A 19,394-nucleotide genomic window follows, 5' to 3' on the forward strand; every position below is an offset into this window, starting at 1 on the left:
GCATGATCCCAGAGTTCTGGGATCGAGTCCTGCATCAGGTTCCCTGCATGGAGCCTACTTCTCCCTCTGCCTCTCTCTCTATGTCTCTCATGAATAAATAAATAAAATCTTAAAAAAAATACTATTTTTAGGTAATTGTAGATTCACATTCAGTTGTAAGAAATAATACATCCTGTTTAGCCTTTGACAGCTTTCCTCAATGGTAATATCATGCAGAACTAGTTTTTATGATTTCAAAAAAAAAAAACATATTGGGAAACACCTGCTAGAGCTGTGATACTGACATTATTATAGTCAAGATATAGAACGTTACCATCGCCACAGGAATTTTCTTACTGCCCTTTCATAGGTATATTCACTTCACTACCAGCATACCACCTACTTGACCACAATTTATCCAATTTTTCTATTTTGAATTACGCTTTTTTTGAAGAAAAAAAAAAAGATAACTGTATTTTAGAGAGAGAAGGGAAAGTGTGGACCCAAGGGGTTGGGTGGGAGTCAAGAGGGAGTGAGAGAGAACCAGACTCCCTACTGAGCACAGAACGCAATGCTGGGCTCCATCCCATGACTGCAAGGTCTTGACCTGAGCCAAAATCAAGATTCTGATTCTTAGCTAACTGAGTCCCAAGGCAGCCCAGAATTATGCTTTTGATGTTGTTTAAGAACCTTGCTTAGCCCTGGATTTTGATTTTTTTTTCTACGTTTTGTTCTAAAGTGTTTATAATTTTGTGTAAGTCCATGATATGTTTTGAGTCAATGTTTGTATAGGGTGTTAAATTTAGGTCAAGGTTTGGTTTTTGCATGTAGGTGTTCGAAGTCTCTAGCACAGTTTGTTGAAAGGCTTTCTTTCATTGAATTGCTTTTGCACTTTTGTTAAAATTGACTTGGGCTTATTTGTGTGACTTTATTTCTGGGTTCTCAGTTCTGTTGAACCATGTGTCTTTCCTTCCACCAATAGATAACATTCATAGTCTTTTTTTTTTAAATTTTTATTTATTTATGATAGTCACAGAGAGAGAGAGGCAGAGACATAGGCAGAGGGAGAAGCAGGCTCCATGCACCGGGAGCCCGACGTGGGATTTGATCCCGGGTCTCCAGGATCGCGCCCTGGGCCAAAGGCAGGCGCTAAACCGCTGCGCCACCCAGGGATCCCACATTCATAGTCTTGATAACTGTAACTACATATCTTGAAATTGAGTAAATGGATTCTTTCTACAGTATTTTCAAAATTGTTTTAGCTATTCTAGTTCCTTTGGTCTTGTATACAGACTTTAGAATAATCTTGCCTATATTAATAAGTTATTTTGATAAGCATTCGTTAATGCTATAATCAGTTTAGGGAGAATTGACATCTTTATTGCTTTGAGTCTTTTAGTTCATAAACATAGCACATCTTTCCATTTACTTAGATCTTCTTTGATGTTTTTAATCAACATTATGTAGTCTTATATGTGTTCTGTTGTTTTTGCACTTAAGCATTTCAGTTATTTTGAGCAATTTAAAATGGCATTATATTTTTCATTTCACTGCCCATACGTTCATTGCTTATATATTAAAATACAAGTGATTTTTAAGTGTTTATTTTGTTTTCTGTGATCTCGTGAACATAGTTCTTAGTTCTTGGAGGTTTTTTGGTAAGTTTCCTTGAGATTTTTTCTGGGAAAACAGTCATGTCATCTGCAAATGGGTACGCTTTTATTTCTTCATCTTTGACCTCTGTTTTTTCTTTTTCTTATGTTATTGAGTTTGCTGGCATTTCAAGCACTGAGTTGAGTAAGAATGGTAAGAATGGACATCCTTGACTTTTTCCTTAGTGAGAAAGCAGTTAGTCTTTCACCATTAGATAAAATGTTACCGGTAGTTTTAGTTTTAGATTCTGTATCAAGGTGAAGGTCCTCTCTATTTCTGTTTTTTTTTTTTTTTTTTGAGAGATTTTTAAATGTTGAATTTAGTTAAAAGCCTTTTTTGCATCAGTGGATCATGTGATTTTTTTTTCCTTTAGTTTAATATGCTGTATTACTAACCAATTTTCAAATCTTGAGCCAGGTGTACATCTCTACCATATATCCCACTTATTTGATTGTGAATTCTTTTTATATATTGCTGAATTCTATTTGCTAATATTTTGTTAAGGATATTTACATCTGTGTTTATGAAAAGTGTTAGTCCGCTGTGTGTGTTTGTATGTATTGTTTTGAAATCAGAGGAGCACTGAATTCATAAAATAAGTTGGGTTTGTTTTCCTATTCCCTGGAAGAGGTTGTATAGAATTTTTAAGGTTGTTTAAATGTTTGGTAGAATTATTTGGCAGAAACCATCTGGATCTGGAGATTTCTTTTTGGGAATTAAATAATTACATATTCAATTTTGTTAAATGTCATAGGACTATTGAGATTTTCCGTATCATATTGGGTTAGTTGCTGCTGTAGGTTATTTTTTTTTTTTTTTTGAAGTGTAGTCCATTTCACCTAAGTTGTCAAATTTATGTGTCCAGGTTGTTCGTTGTATACCTTTAGTATCCTTATTGTCCTTTTGATATCTATAGTGATATTTCTGGTACTGAAAATTTGTTTTTTCCCTTTTTTCTCTTGTTGTTCTTTTTAGAAGTTTGTCAGTTCTATTCATATTTTCAAAGAAACAGCTCTTTGATGCTCAGCCTTACTAATCATTGGAAAATGCAAATCAGAACCACTATGAGATACCACCTTATACCTATTGGAATGAGCATGATCAAAAAGATAAGAGATAACAAAAAAGCTGGAGAGGATGTGGAGGAAAGGGAACCCTTGTGCACTATTGATAGGATTATAAACTGGTACAGTTACTAGGGAAAACAGTATTGAGGATCCTCAAAAAATTAAAAATAGAGCTCCCATATGATGCAGCAGTTCCACTTCTGGGATATATCCAAAGGAAATGAAAATGCTAACTTGAGAAGGTATTTGTATCCCCTACTAATAATATCAGTATTATTTACCGTCTGCAGGATGTCAGAACTACCTAAATGGTCATCATCAGATGAATGGATAAGGAAATTGTTCTGTATATACACAATGTAATATTATTCAGCCATAAAAAAGTGAGGAAATGCTGCCATTTGTGACATGGGTGGACCTGGGGGGCATTTGCTAAGTGAAATAAGTCAGACAAAGAAAGACAACTATTGTATGATCTTATTTAGATGTCAAATCTTAAAAAACGAAACAGAACCCTAGCAATAGAAATTTGGCAAAAAGAGATCAAACATGTGGTGGTTGCCAGAGGTGGGAGACGTGGGAAGGGAGAATTGGAAGAAGGGGTCAAAAGGTGCAAATTTCCAGTTACAAGGTAAATAAGTAGTAGGACTGTAATGTATACCATGGTGACTAGTTTATCTTTTGCTGTATTATATAAATGAAAGTTAAGAGTAAATCCTAAGAGTTCTTATCATAAGGAGAAAAATCAGTTTTTTGCTTCTGTCTGAGATGATGAACGTTAAAATCTATTGCAGTAATAAGCATTTCCCAGTATACGTATGTCAAACCATTATGCTGCATACCTTAAACTTGATGTATGAGATGTATGTCAATTAAATCTCAGGGAGAAAACAGCTCTTTGTTTCACTGATTTTTTCCCCCTATTTTTGTTTTCAGTTTCATTAATTTCTGGTTTTATTTTTTATTATTTCCTCTGTTTCCTTGGATTAATTTTGCTCTTACTCTAGGATTTTGAAGTGGGAGTTTAGATTATTGGTGGGGGACTTGTGTATCTTATATACATTTAGTGCTAAAAATTTCTCAGCCCTGGTTCAGCTTTATTCCACAAATTTTGATAGGTTGTATTTTCAGTGTATTTGTAGGTTTTTTTTTTTTTTTAATTTTTATTTATTTATGATAGTCACAGAGAGAGAGAGAGGCAGAGACACAGGCAGAGGGAGAAGCAGGCTCCATGCACCGGGAGCCCGACGTGGGATTCGATCCCGGGTCTCCAGGATCGCGCCCTGGGCCAAAGGCAGGCGCCAAACCGCTGCGCCACCCAGGGATCCCCTTCAGTGTATTTGTTAAAGCATTTTTATGATGGCTGCCTTAAAATTTTTGTCAGATAATTCTTCTCTCTGTCACCATAGTGTTAGCATCTATTGATTGCCTTTTTTCATTCAGTTTGAGATCCCTTTGGTTCTTGGTTTAATGAGTGGTATTTGCTAGATCTATATTCTTTGTGTGTATTATGTTTTGAGAATCTGGACTTTATTTAATACTGTTTTATCTGGATTTCTATGATATTACCCATCAGGGGAGGGAAGTACTCTTTGTTACTGTTGAGTGCATGTAGGAGTTTGGCTAATACTGTGGAGTGGGGAGTTAGGAATGTGTGGTCTTAGGACTGCTGAGCCATGGTGGAAGTCTTTGCTCTCCACTAGGCCTTCTGTCACACCATGAGGGGCTGAGGGGCAGTGCCTCCTTACTGCTTGCTGTGTGGGAGTAGAAGTCCGGGCCTCCCTAACTTTGCTTTCTCTGACACTACTCTGGAGAGGTATTGGCTCCACATCACAGCCTGCCTTCCCATTTAGCCTTTGTGTGGATGTGGGTGGAGCATGGTTTTTTGTGCTGTTTTATTTTTCCCTGCGGTGTTTGGCTGGAGTGGATTGATTATCATCTAAAAGTTTTCTGTCTTTCTAGGATGTCCTTTTCCTGGTGCTTTGCCTAGAATGAAAAGATTTGTATTGGAACTTTTGATGTTGGCACCTGTTAGGATTTCTGGGTTGCTGACTTTTCAACTCCCAATCTAAGATAAAGGCAAAAAAAAAAAAAAAAAAAAAAACCAAGAAGTTACCTTTGTATTGTTCTTTGGGTCCCAAGGTCCCTAGCCTATCTGCCTTTGTTTTTCTTCTTATGTTTATTTATAATGCCCAGAATTTGTATTATACTTCTCAAGAGAAATAGGGAAAACAATCTGTTCTATCTTCCTGGAAACACAAGTTCCCTACAAATTGATCTTTATATTGAACGGGGACATAGCATTTGGAACTCTGAGGCTGGTACTTATACTAGTATTTTCTTGTCTTAGATATTATAAGAAACTTTCTGATTTGGATATTAATATTTTAACAAGTTTATTTTATCTTATTTTTTTATCTTTTTTTTTTAAGATTTATTTATTTATTCATGAGAGACACAGAGAGAGGCAGAGACATAGGCAGAGGGAGTAGCAGGCTCCTCACAGGGAGCCTGATGTGGGACTTGATCCCGGATCCTGGGATCATGCCCTGAGCCAAAGGCAGATGCTCAACTGCTGAGCCACCCAGGTATCCCACCAAGTTTATTTTAATATAACTATGCTAAACAATTTTAGTTTTTATTGCTTTAAAATACACCCTTACTGACGTGCCTGGGTGGTGCAGTCGGTTAAGTGTTTGCCTTTGGCTCAGGTCATGGTCTCAGGGTTTGGGGATTGAGCCCCACATCGGGGATTGAGCCCCACTTTGGGCTCCCTGCTCAGCAGGCAGTCTGCTTTTCCCTCTCCCTCTGCGCCTCCCCCTGCTTGGCCACTCTCTCTAAAATAAATAAAATCTTTTTAAAATCTTTGAATATAGAAAATACCAAATTTCAGTTTTAAGCAACAGATTTGGAGAAAATATTTTGCAGTGTCTAAAATGGATCGTAGCTAATATTAATAGCATATAAGATGGTCCTGTGATTTCATAAGAAAAAGCAAACAGTGAGGTGCCTGGGTGGCTCAGTGGGTTAAGCATCCAACTTGATTTCTACTCAGGTCATGATCTCAGGATCATGAGATCCAGCCCTGCATCTGGCTGTGCTTTGGGTATGGAGTCTGCTTAAGATTTTCTCTCTCCTGGGGTGCCTGGGTGGCTCAGTCTGATAAGCATCTGGCTTCTGTTCAGGTCATGATCTCAGGCTCTTGAGATCAAGCCCTGCATCTGGCTCCCTGCTCAGTGGGGAGTCTGCTTCTCCCACTCTGTCTGCCCCCCCCCCCAGTTCCCCCACTCTCTCAGATAAATAGTCTTTAAACTTTAAAAAGGATTGAGACTGATTACAAATGTGTTTATGAACACAAAAATGTCTTGGATATATGAATTGGGAAGAAAGTGTAAGATATGTGTAGTATTTTATTTATTAAAAATCTTACATATGTTTGTATAAATGTGAATAAGTATATAATGTTTGCAAAAATACTAACTAGGTCTGAAAAGGATTCATCTACTAAGTAACTTATTTATGATAAGTGAGTAGAGATTAAAGGAGGTTTCACTATGCTCAACTTTTAAGTTTTTAAATTAACTTTTTTTTTAAAGATTTTATTTATTCGAGAGAGAGAGAGGCAGAGACAAGGCAGAGGGAGAAGCAGGCTCCATGCAGGGAGCCTGATGTGGGACTCGATCCAGGGTCTCCAGGATCACGCCCAGGACTGAAGGCAGGCACCAAACCGCTAAGCCACCCAGGGATCCCCAAAATTAACTTCTTATGATAGTTTTAAAGTTCTCTGCAAATGAAAACAATAAGATATTGAACTTCCATGAACCCATCATCACCTAGTTTCTTTTTTTTTTTAAGATGTTACTTATTTATTCATGAGAGACACAAAGAGGTGGAGACATAGGCAGAAGGAGAAACAGGCTCCCCGTGGGGAGCCCAATGCGGAGCCCAATGCGGGGAGCCCAATGTGGGGATTTAATCCCATGATCCGAGCCAAAGGCATACAGATGCTCAACCACTGAGCCACCCAGGCATTCCCATCACCCAGTTTGACACAGTTAACATTTTATCTTTTGAGTTTTATCTACCTAAATCTTCTCACATACACATACATAAACCCCTCTTTTTTTTCCCTAATTTTTAAGAGATTTCATTTATGTATGTATGTATGTATGTACATACGTACGTACGAATGAATGAATGAATGAATGAATGACAGTGAGTGAGAGAGCATGCAATCTCACAACCCTGAGCCACCCCAGCATCAGACACTCAACCACCTGACTCACCCAGGTGCCCTTCCTGGTAATTTAAAGCAAATTTCAGACTTTAACCATTTTAACCATATACATCAGTATATGTTTATAATAAATTCAGGCTTATATAAAAAATGTAATACAATTGTAAGAGCTCTATCATAGCTGAGAAAGTCAACATTAATTCTTGATTATTTTAAGTCCAATCTATGTTCATTGTCCCAGATTCCCTCAAAGATGTCTAAAAAATAATTTTAAAAAGATGTCTAAAAAATAAAAAAATATCTCTTTGTAATTAATGGTGAAAATAGCCTCCAACAAAGTGCACTGATAAGATTTGGTTAAAAGGTGTTCATAAATTCATGATCTGCTACCCCTTCTCATTTCTTTCATGCAGTTTATTTATTGAGGAGACTCTCACATGGAGTATAGAATATCCCTCCCTGCATTCTGCGGATTTCATCCTTTTGTTGTCATTCCCAAGGGATCCTTCCTTCATTGGCTCTGTGTTATATGCTTCTCTTGCATCACATTTAGAGATACATAATGTCAGGTTGTTTAATATTTAAGGATAAGACTGATCTGTGAGTTCAGTTGTTGTCATGAATCCAGTATAAAGTTCTTTATCACCTTTCATCCTATGGTTTTAGTCAGCTACTGATGGTTGATTAGGCCCTTTAGTTTATGAGGTGTTGCAAAATTCTGAATTTCTAATTTTTTCTTTATTCAGAATTCTATAATCGTGAATCTCTAAAGTATGGTCCTCAGACTGCAGTATCAGTATCACCTGATAATTTGTTAGAAATGCACATATTTGGGCCTATCCCAGACCTACATCAGAAACTAAATGGGCAGGAAGCAGTAATCTATGTTTTAACAAGTCTTCTAAGTGATTTTGAAACACAACAGAAGTTTGAACATTTGAGCATTAACAACTTGCCTTCAACCATTGGTGATTCTGGAATACAGTTAATGTAAGAAAAGCAGGATAAATGCTTAACTTTTCTCCTTTGTAAACTGAATTAGTTCTTTAATTCTCCTTTTTAAAAGTATTTTTATGAATTTTTGCATTTTCAGATATTTGTGTTTCAGACCATTATAGTCATTCTTTTTGATGCTCTTTTGCCAGTGGCTGCCTCTTGGAGGGTTGTTCATGTCCTTTCAATACAACCTCAGTAATTTTTATTTAAGAATTTATTTATTTATTCATGAGAGACACACACAGAGAGAGAGGCAGAGACACAGGCAGAGGGAGAAGCAGGCTCCATGCAGGGAGCCTGATGTGGGACTCGATCCCAGGACTCCTGGATCCACCCTTGGCCGAAGGCAGACGCTAAACCACTGAGCAACCCAGGGATGCCCAACCCCAATAATTTTTAAATAGCTTTCTTGTTTTCTATTATGACAAGTTATGCCAGGCTTATCTTAATGTATTTCCTGCTTTTATTGGCAAAATGTGTAGGGATCACAGTATGGGTCCTGGGATTGCTAATTGATTTCGGTGAATTTCTTTGCATTTAATTAATTTAACAATTGTTCATTGGTAAATGGAGATGATAACTTACCTGTATGATTGTTTTGAAGATTAAATGAAATACACAATAGACTTTTAGAGCAGTGCCTAGTTATAAGAAAATAGTCCGTATGTATTTTTTTAATCAAGTATAATTAACATACAATATTATGAGTTTTAGGTGTACAATATGATTCAGTGGTTCTATACAGTTGTCAGTGCTTGTTGTGAAAAATGTACTCTTAATCCTGTTTTATCTGTTTCACCTACCATCCCACCTAACTCCCCCCAACAATCACCAGTTTGTTCTCTGTATTTAGGAGTCTGATTTTGCGTTTCTCTTTTTCTCTTTATTCTCTTTCTCAAATTCCATGTATGAATGAAATCATATGGTGTTTTTCTTTCTCTGGCTGACTTACTTGTCTTAGGATTACATCCTTTAGGTTCATCTGTGTTGTTGCAAATGGCAAGATTTTATTCTTTATGGCTGAGTAATATTCCACACTATATAAGGGTGGTGCGTTCTAGCTTCTTTTATAGTTCGGGGTCGGGGCGGGGGATGGAGGGGAGAGGCAGGGGAGTAGGAGGAGGGGAGAGGGTGAGGGAGAGAGAGGAGAGAGAGGACGAGAAGGAGAGATCGGGAGGGATAATTTATTGCTTCTAGGGCGTAGCTCTAGTCGATGTATATCTGCTCTTCCTCCTTTCCTTTCCTTTCCTTTCCTTTCCTTTCCTTTTTCTTTTCTTTTCTTTTCTTTTCTTTTTTCTCCTTCCTTCCTTCCTTCCTTCCTTCCTTCCTTTTCTTTTCTTTTCTTTTCTTTTCTTTTCTTTTCTTTTCTTTTCTTTTCTTTTCTTTTCTTTCTTTTCTTTCTTTTCTTCATGAGAGACACAGAGAGAGAGGCAGAGACACAGGCAGAGGGAGAAGCAGGCTCCATGCAGGAAGCATGACGTGGGACTTGATCCCGGGTATCCAGGATCACCCCCTGTGCCGAAGGTGGCACTAAACTGCTAAGCCCTATATCCATTTTCTTTATCCATTCATCCATTGGTGGACACTTCGGTTGCTCCCATATCTTAGCAATCATTATTTTTTTTTTAGATTTATTTATTTATTTGTTTGTTTTGAGAGGGAGAGTGTGTGCTTGTTCCCACAGGTCTGTGCAGGCATGAGCAGAGGAAGGAGCAGAGGGAGAGGGAGAAAATCTCAGCTGACTCCCTGCTGAGCACAGACTTGGGGCTCCATTTCACAACCATGAGATCATGACCTGAGCTGAAATCAAATCAGATGCTCAACCTACTGAGCAGCCTACTTGCCCCTATAATTTGGCTATTGTAAATAATGCTACAGTAAACATATGGATGCATATATCTTCGAATTAGTTCTTTCATTTTCTTTGGGTAAATACACAGTAGTGGAATTATTAAATAATATGGTAATTCTATTTTTTATTTTTTGATGAACCCTCATACTGTTTTCCACAGTGGCTGTGGAAATTCCACAATATTATTTTAAAAATATTATTTTTGAAAGAGCAAAAAAGTTTTAGTATCGGTCCCACTCTAGAAGTATAATTTGAATAAACCATATGGTGTATTATTCTTCCAGAACTTTTCCAGTTGACAGTGTCTTCTCTAGTGGTCTTGACAGTTCAGGATAAAGATTGTTCTTTTCAAGATCGTAAAATTCATTTGTTGCATATACTAGGATCAAATTTTTTTTTGGTGGGGGGGGTCTATAGATTGTTTATTAGGGGTGGAGACAGAGCTGTCCTCTGACGCGCGCCCCCCCACCGCCCCTCCACCGCCCCTTGGGCCTCAGAGAATCTCAGGCTGCAGGTCCTCCAGGGATCCCAGTCTAAAGCCTACACCCTGGCTCCAGCTTGCTTCTCCTCAGCCCAGGAGACAATCAAAATGTTTGAAATTATTGTAGGCACTTGAATTGACTTTGACCTGTTACACTGGAGAAGATGTGCATTTGCTTGGTCTAGGTGGAGTTTTTTTGTTTTGTTTTGTTTTCTCCCACCAAACATTGAAATAAGATCATGCTGCTCCTATAGGAGTTAAATTGATGGAACATTAAGTGAGCACTACCCAGAAGCCCTTTTCGGTATCTAGGCCCAAGTTAATTGTTTAATATGTAACTCATGTGGGGATCCCTGGGTGGCTTAGTGGTTTGGTGCCTGCCTTCAGCCCAGGGCGTGATCCTGGAGTCCCGGGATCAAGTCCCACGTCGGGCTCCCTGCATGGAGCCTGCTTCTCCCTCTGCCTGTGTGTCTCTGCCTCTCTCTCTCTGTGTCTCTCATGAATAAATAAATAAAATCTTTAAAAAAAAAATGTAACTCATGTGTTTTCCCTTTATTTTATTTTTAAAGATTTATTTATTTATTTTAGAAAGAGAATGCACGGGGGGAGGAGCAGAAGAAGAGTGAGAGAAAAAATCCCAAGTGGACTCTCTCCTGAGCTGGGAGCCCGATGTGGGGCTCACTCCCATGACCCTGAAATCAGGACCTGAGCCGAAATCAAGAGTCGGACATTTAACCCACTAAGCCACCCACATGCCTCATGTGTTTTCCCTTTATTATGTAATTCTTTGTTGGTAACTTTTGACACATATCCCTCCCCAAATTATTTTTTAATCTTTCCCCAAAGTAGGTCTGTCTCCTGTGTGTTTGTATCAATGTATGTAACTTAGATATCTTTCCGTATCAGTATATTAATTTTTCTCTTTTCTTTCTTTTTTTTTTTCTTTTCCTTTTGTGTGTGTGTGGGGGGAGGTTGGAGGGGCAGAGGCAGAGCAAGAGAGTATCTTAAGCAGACTCCACACTGAGCATAGAGCCTGACTTGGGGACTTGATCCCACGATCATGACCTGAGCCAAAATCAAGAGTTGGATGCTTTACTGACTGAGCCACCCAGGCACCCCTCTGTCTCATTTTTGAATAGCTGTATTGTATGGATGTACTATGATTTATTTAGCGATACCTTTCTTGTTATCATGAGTATCCTTAGTGATTTCTTTGTGCAATTATGATAATGTATCCATAGGGTAAATTCCAACACATGAAATTTACAGGGTCAAGGGATTTGTGCATTTACACTTTTCATGGGTATTGCTAAATTCTAAGAGGTTGTTCTAGTTTATATATTAACCACTAATCCCTGAAGGTATCTAAAGGTGATAAACTTAGTTGTACTTTTGCCAACTTTAGTTAGTGTCAGACTTTGATCTTGATCAGTCAAATGGGTGGGAAATGATGATTGGTTTTAATTGCTTAATATTTGTATTTCTTTTAGCTTTCCATTCACACTAGCCCATTTTTCTATAGGTTATTGATTTGTGAGAACTCTAGAATGGAGGAGGAAATAAAAATATTTGAATTTATACTATGAAAATAAGCAAGATAAGCTAGGTCTGTAAGAAAATTTGTCTTTCATAATCTGAATTTGAAGTTGAGGTGTTTTGTTTTCTTTTAAAGATTTTATTTGGGATCCCTGGGTGGCGCAGCGGTTTAGCGCCTGCCTTTGGCCCAGGGTGCGATCCTGGAGACCCAGGATCAAATCCCACGTCAGGCTCCCGGTGCATGGAGCCTGCTTCTCCCTCTGCCTGTGTCTCTGCCTCTCTCTCTCTCACTGTGTGCCTATCATAAATAATAAAAAAAAAAAAATTAAAAAAAAGATTTTATTTATTTATTCATGAGCGACCGACAGAAGCAGAGACCTAGGCAGCAGAAATAGACTCCTTGCAGGGAGCTCAGTGCAGGACTTGATCCCCAGACCCTAGGATCATGCCCTGAGCCAAAGGCAGATAGATGCTCAACCGCTGAGCCACCCAGGCATCCCAAAGTTGAGGTTTTTGAGAGCAGTGTAATTTTATATTTTCCCACCCTTTAGCTATGTTGGGTAAGGTTAAGACCCAGAAGCCAAATTAGTGGAACAGATAATTAAAGGGACAGGTCTAGGCCAAAAGTTATTAATTTAGTAAATAACCAAGCAAATTTTGAATCAACTTGATTCCATAGATGGATAGATGAGAGTGACAGTTGTTGCTTTCAGTCGAGCTTAGAGTAGTTGGGAAGCATTAGACTAAATAAAAAATTTATAGTTGGAATAAGTCCTCCATAGAAAAGTATAATAAGGTGCCTGAGACCCGTATTCAGCATTGCCTAACCTAGTGTGTTGGGTGGTCAAGGAAAACCAGAGGAACCTATTTAACTGAAGTCTAAAGGATAGGGTCAGATATCAGAAAGGGAGACAGAACGTAAAGACTGCTAACTCTGGGAAACGAACTAAGGGTGGTAGAAGGGGAGGAGGGCGGGGGGTGGGAGTGAATGGGTGACGGGCACTGGGGGTTATTCTGTATGTTAGTAAATTGAACACCAATAAAAAATAAATTAAAAAAAAATAAAGGATAGGGTAGGAGTTGGGGAAGTAGAGGAGTAGTTGTATTGGGTGTGAAGAGAGAGTAGTATAGAGGGCAGAGAGAGACATTTTAGGCCTTTGATTATCTGGAGAACAGAAAATCTTTGAAGGATTTTAAAACAAGGGATGAGCTGCCAAAAGTCTGAGGCATTGTGGCAGTGGTACAGGAATACACTGGGTTTATCCACCTCATTTTTCACCCACCTCAGCTATTATGAAGCAGCCAGCTGTGTCTGACTGAACTCATGGTCCTGTCTGGGACAAATAAAATCTATTCATGAATTATCTGTGGATTATGCACTTTCTGTGGCAAACAGTTAAAGCAGTTTCTGCCAAATAACCGACTCTTTATCCATATGAACAGGTCTTGTTGTCTATAGTGATAATTAGTTTACCAGGGAAATAAATGAGGTTGTCCTGCAGTTGTTAGCAAGTCTTTAATAGATTTTTGTTTCAAGGTAATGGCTTTTCTTCTGATTTCCTCCTATAAGACCTACAGTAATGCTCATTGGTAAGTGTGCATCTGTGTGTGTATATATTTGTTTATTAAGCTTTTAGCTGCTTCTCCCATGTAGAAGTTTTCCTGCATACATAAAGAGGGTTCTTGTGTTAATAGGTAACACGATAAAATTTTAGATGTTTTTTGTACTTATTGGCATTGTCATCCACTATGATTTTAAATTTCAATCACCTTGAAAGTGTTATTAAATTAGATTATGATATTCTGCATTATACCAAAAGAAATACGAATACCATTGGTACAGTTATAAGAAAATAATGATTCACTTTTTGTTTTTAAAGATTTTATTCATTTATTTTGAAGTGAGAGAGAGCGAGAATGCATGCAGTTGGGGGAAGATGCAGAAGGGGAGAGGATGGGAGGAGGGCGTGGGAGCCCATCATGGAGCTCAATCCCGCAACCCTGAGATCCTGATCTGAGCCAGAACCTGAGTCATATGCTCGACCAGTTGACTGAGCTACCCAGGCACCCCAAAACTGTCACCTTTTGATTATGAATAAGTAAAACTAGATTCTGAACTGATGAATTAGTGAAACTGTGTGGCATTTATGTATCCTTTGACAGGCAAAGTTTGTTTCATATTGTTTATCTAATAGCCTTAGGCTCTTCTTTTTGAAGCCTGTAGTTGATTTTTCTTTCATTTCAATTGTGAATTATTACGTAATTGTTTCTTTTCATATCTTTTCTTTTCAAGATTTTATTTATTTATTCATGAGAGGCACAGAGAGAGAGAGGCAGAGGCAAAGAAGGAGAAGTAGGCTCCCAGTTGGGAGTATGTAACTGTTTCTTACTTATGTGATGACTGAATTTGTATTGCCCTGTGACATAGAAATAAACGAAGTGAATAGGTCACACCCAGTATTAAGGGTTATATTCTTTTGCCAACAGTTTTTTTTTTCTTTTTTTTCAGTTTTTTCTTTAAGGAATTATGAAATGGTTTCTTTGCCCTTTCTGTTAATTTTGTATGCTTTAATAACGATTTTTGGCTTTGTTATTTTCAATTATCAAAATTCATTTGAAAATCATTTTTGTGATTTTCTTCTAAAATTGCTTGTGGGTAGTTCCATTAGCTTATTTTTGCTCTACATAAAGGTACAAATAGTTTTATTTTTTATTTTTTTATTTTTTTTTAAAGATTTTATTTATTTATGAAACACACACGCACAGAGAGAGAGAAGCAGAGACACAGGCAGAGGGAGGAGCAGGCTCCATGCAGGGAGCCTGATGTGGGACTTGATCCCGGGACTTCAGGATCACGCCCCGGGCCAAAGGTGGTGCTAAACCCCTGAGCAACCTGGGCTGCCCTACAAATAGTTTTAAATGGAAGTAAGTTTTTTTACTGAAAATTTGGAGAAGGGGTGGGTACACCTGATAGCGGTTTCTAGGTATTTTTCATATTTTAGCCTGGGTTTCACAAAGGGAAAAAAATGAAAATAATGTCTTGATATTTGAACCTTATACAAATCCATGCTCCTGGTGTGGTTTGTTTGTTTGTTTTTTTAATATACTGGGAAATATATTTTGAAATCTTGTAAATTTTTGCTTTAATGTACGTTGTAGAAACCATTCTGAAGAGATGGTAGCCCATGGATTTAAAAGTATTCCAGGACCCCAGGATCATGACCTGGGCCAAAGGCAGAGATGCTCAACCATTGAGCCACCCAGGCTCCCCAGGCCACATCTTTCAATAGGCCAACGAGACCATTCTGATGGATGGCACAGATTTGTAAAGTCTGGCCATCTCTGACTCACTATTTTAGTTTCTCCTAAGAAGGTTGTGTCACTAGTTTCCCTTCAAGAAAGATGTGAACTCAGAAATGGCTTTTACTGTATTGAATGATTAAACTGTGAATACTCAAATCTAGAGGACCAAATGTAGTCTGCCTGTTTTTGTCGTAAATCCAGTAAACTGGCCTACGTTAATGGTGCACTGGATTATCAGTCCTGACCCTGGGTTTCCTTTACCATTGAATGTGGATGCCACAGAGTACAGTGTTTCTGAATATAACTGTACAACTTTGAATAATTCATATTTAATTCTAGTAAAATTATAAAAAGAGCCAATATAAAAGATTATGTTCAAATAACTAAAATTTACCTATACCTATGACTCTTATTTGAGTGACACTCAATACTATACTACTTAGCATTGTAACTAGTAAAAATGTATTCTGGCCCACAATTGTTAAAATCTTTTCTGTTCTTTTAGAAGGATGATTACACTCACAGAATATAGTGAGAAAGGACATCCTTTTGTCAATGAATCAGTTATTTAAGGCCATGTCATCCAAAGTGGATGAAAATCTAAACTGCCCATTTGATCTCCCTAACATTTACTCTGTTAGCTTGGGAAATATTTATTTCATAAACAAAAAATACATAAATAAATTGAAGTGATGTGTCTTTCAGCATATTTTACATTTCATACTCTTGTTTTACAATAACTTAATGATAACTGTAAAACCAGTGTGGGTATTAGAACAGTCATAAATTCAAGCTTTAGGATACCATCTTAACATGACCACTCACTATCTTACTTTAAATAAGATGTATTTCATGTAGTGTTTACTAATTTTAACAAAATTTAGTACAGATAGAGTTACAGATATGCATTTTTACCGACTTGAGGATTTTGGTGTTATAAAACTATTAATTTGGGATTAATGATAAAACTAGGAATCAAAGGTAAGTAATTTGGGCAATTTAGTAAAAGAGCAAGGAAACAAATTAATTATGGACGAGTTCCTTCTCCTGAGTCCTTTTTTTTCCTTCACATGATCCATCTCCAGAAACTAGAAACCTAGTGAATTAAAGAATAGTGACTTGATAAGTCTGGTAGTAGAATGAGAAGCTAGAGTTGAACATGATACATAAAAGTTAGTATGTTTGTTGTAGTTCTCAAACTACTTGATTTAGATATTGGGAAGGTTTGTCCAAGTTAAATGAAGATATTTTAAATAGATTTTTAATTTTTTTTTTTTTCCAGCTAAACCAAACAGGAAGCTTACTTTTCTCTACCTAGCCAATGATGTCATTCAGAACAGCAAAAGGAAGGGGCCGGAGTTTACAAAAGATTTTGCACCAGTTATAGTGGAGGCTTTTAAACATGTTTCAAGGTATGGTAATTGTTTGGGTACTAGGTAATCTGTTTTAAATGCACATAATATGTCCTTTTGTTAAAATTTGCTGTAAGCCATTCAAACAAAAAACAGGGACTGTATTTCTTTGAAATTTTCATTTGAAAAGACTATAAATAGCTTTTGTAAATACATTAAATACTTCTGTGAAGGGAAATTTTTGAATTGTTGCAGTGGTGATAATTTGAAGTACTTGAATTAACAGCTTTAGGAGACCAAAAGCAGCTTCCATATTGGAATGAAGGTATTGAATTGAAAATTTGTGTGCTTATAAAGCTATCAGTTTTCCAACTAACATTTCTGGATAATAGTTGTTCCCTTTCCTTTCATATTGCTTGTAATTCTAAGGGTTTTTTTAGCGTTAGAGTATATATCATAACATTTTAAAATGCTTTAGAACTATAGAATATTTATTTAGAATATTTACAAGCCTGTTGAAAAATTTTGCTACAGAAAAATTCTAAGGAATAAAGTCAATGCTTTGGCTTAAGCCCTTTTTAAAGCTTATTTCCAAACCTGCACAAGTATTTGGTAGATTACTGGGTAAACATTATTGGGGTAGACTACTGAATCCATCTGAATTATAGAATCCAGGGGTAAATAAAGATCTGTGTTGAATGATTTTAGGATGAAAATATACTCCAGGCATGCCCCGCAACTTTAGTCATAGTGGATACATTTTTCAAAAATTAGTGTGTAAAATACTGCTGTATGTTACTTTCTTAAATGAATATTATTTATCTTTCCATTTATTTATTTATTTATTTATTTATTTATTTATTTATTTATTTATGATAGTCACAGAGAGAGAGAGAGGCAGAGACACAGGCAGAGGGAGAAGCAGGCTCCATGCACCGGGAGCCCGATGTGGGACTTGATCCCGGGTCTCCAGGATCGCGCCCTGGGCCAAAGGCAGGCGCCAAACCGCTGCGCCACCCAGGGATCCCTTATCTTTCCTTTTAGATAACTTTTACCATCTTTTCAGATGTTGGCATTTCTTAAGAGTTCAGTCATAGGCCCTCTTCCCTGTGGTCATATTCTTCACTTGACCTCTGGGCAATTTCATACATTATATAAATTTAGTTATTATCTACACCCTGATAACTCACAATCTTACATGCCAATCCAGATGTGTTTCTTTCTTTTAGTTCTTTGTGTCCTGTTGCCTAATAAATTTCTAGTTCCATGCCTCCAGACATCTCAAACATATAATGTCTCATATTGAATTCTTATTATGTCCTTGCTCTCTGCCAGACTTGTTCCTCCTTTAGTTTTCACTCTCAGTGGATGCCAACTCCATCTATCCAAAGGCCCATCTGAGAAATAGGGTGTTATCTTTAACTTTCTCTAATACTGTGATTTATAGTATTATCACATTCTCCTTTCTTCTTCATTCCTCTTCTTCTTTGTAGTATATATAGTTCCCACAGTTCTTTAGATTTCTTTCCATTCCAATTTCCATAATGTCTTTTTTTTTTTTTTAAGATTTTTATTATTAGAGGGGGGAAAGAGAGAGTATGCAGGCATAATAGCACAAGTGGTGGGGCAGAGGGAGGTGCAGAGGGAGAGAGAGAAGCAGACTCTTTACTGAGCTGGGAGCCTGACATGCACCTTCATCCCAGGACCCCAAGATTATGACCTTAGCTGAAGGCAGGCACTTAACTGACTGAGCCTCCCAGGTTCCCCCATATTGTCATTTCTATATAATTGCAGGAGCCTCCAGTATTATTTAATCCATTTAGGAAACTAGCCACAGTTGCAGAGCTGATCATAACATTCCCTTGCCTTTGAGTTCTCATTTGTCCCAGAGATCACATCTGTAGTCCTGAGCAAGACTTAAGGTATTGTTTCATGGCCCTGTCCACATCTTCAACTCCTATCTCACATTTCTTCCACATATACACTTTATAGTCCAAGTTTAGGTTAACTGAACTCTTAGTTTTTCTACCTTAAAAATATGTTGCCTCTCCTGAAAAATTCAATAAAGTGTTTATTGACTACCTACTATGTGCTGGGGCCTAAGAATACTGTAGTTAACGGGATAAAGTTCTGTCCTAGTGGAGCTTGCACTTCAGTGGATGACAAAGGTAATAGCTAGATGGAGAGGGGAATATATATTATGACAGTAGGTAAATACTATGAAGAAACAAATTAAGGAAAGAACTAGATAATATGAGAGCTTTATATCATGAGATAAAGAATGACTATTTTGGGGAAGTGGCATTTGAACAGAGACTGAAGGAAAAGATGAAATGTGCTACTTGAGCATGTTGAGGGAGAGGATTCTAGGTAGAGGAATACTGGCAGAAACAGTTGCGTGCTGGGCATATTTGAGGATCAGCAAGAAGAAGGTATCTAGAGAATGTGTACTGAGTAGCCAGGAAGTAGAACATGTCTACTTTGTGGTCCAGGATAAGGATTTTGGTTTTATTCTTGGTATGATTTTTTTTTTTAAGATTTTATTTATTTATTCATGAGAGACAAAAGAGAGAGAGAGAGAGGCAGAGACATAGGCAGAGGGAGAAGCAGGCTCCATGCAGGGAGCCCGATGTGGGACTCAGTCCCGAGACTCCAGGATCACGCCCTGGGCTGAAGGCAGGGGCTAAACCGCTGAGCCTAATCTTGGTATGATTGATAGTTCTTTGGGGATTGAAGAGCAGTATGATTTGTTGTTGTTGTTGTTGTTGTTTTAATAAAGATTTTACTTATTTATGCATGAGAGACAATCAGAGAGACAGAAAGAGAGAGGCAGAGACACAGGCAAGGGAGAAGCAGGCTCCACTCCGTGCAGGGAGCCAGGCATGGGACTCGATCCCGGGTCTCCAGGATCCCACCCTGGGCTGAAGGCAGCGCTAAA

At 37.7% G+C, this 19,394-nt stretch overlaps 1 protein-coding gene across 5 annotated transcripts in view; it reads left to right on the plus strand.

The window, feature by feature from the left end:
• The window catches only part of RPRD1A (regulation of nuclear pre-mRNA domain containing 1A), an 82,171-nt gene that overhangs the window by 19,203 nt on the left and 43,574 nt on the right, over window positions 1–19,394 (plus strand). For all 5 annotated transcript variants that reach the window (XR_005362508.1, XM_038543496.1, XM_038543494.1 and 2 more), the window contains exon 2: window positions 16,387–16,516. Coding sequence is in view for 4 of the 5 variants with exons in the window: in XM_038543496.1 (XP_038399424.1) it covers window positions 16,387–16,516 (130 nt within the window). In the remaining variant the exon portion in view is untranslated. The remainder of the gene's footprint in view (window positions 1–16,386; window positions 16,517–19,394) is intronic.

Source organism: Canis lupus, chromosome 7 (genome assembly GCF_011100685.1).
Source record: "Canis lupus familiaris isolate Mischka breed German Shepherd chromosome 7, alternate assembly UU_Cfam_GSD_1.0, whole genome shotgun sequence".
Classification (NCBI taxonomy): Eukaryota; Metazoa; Chordata; class Mammalia; order Carnivora; family Canidae; genus Canis; species Canis lupus.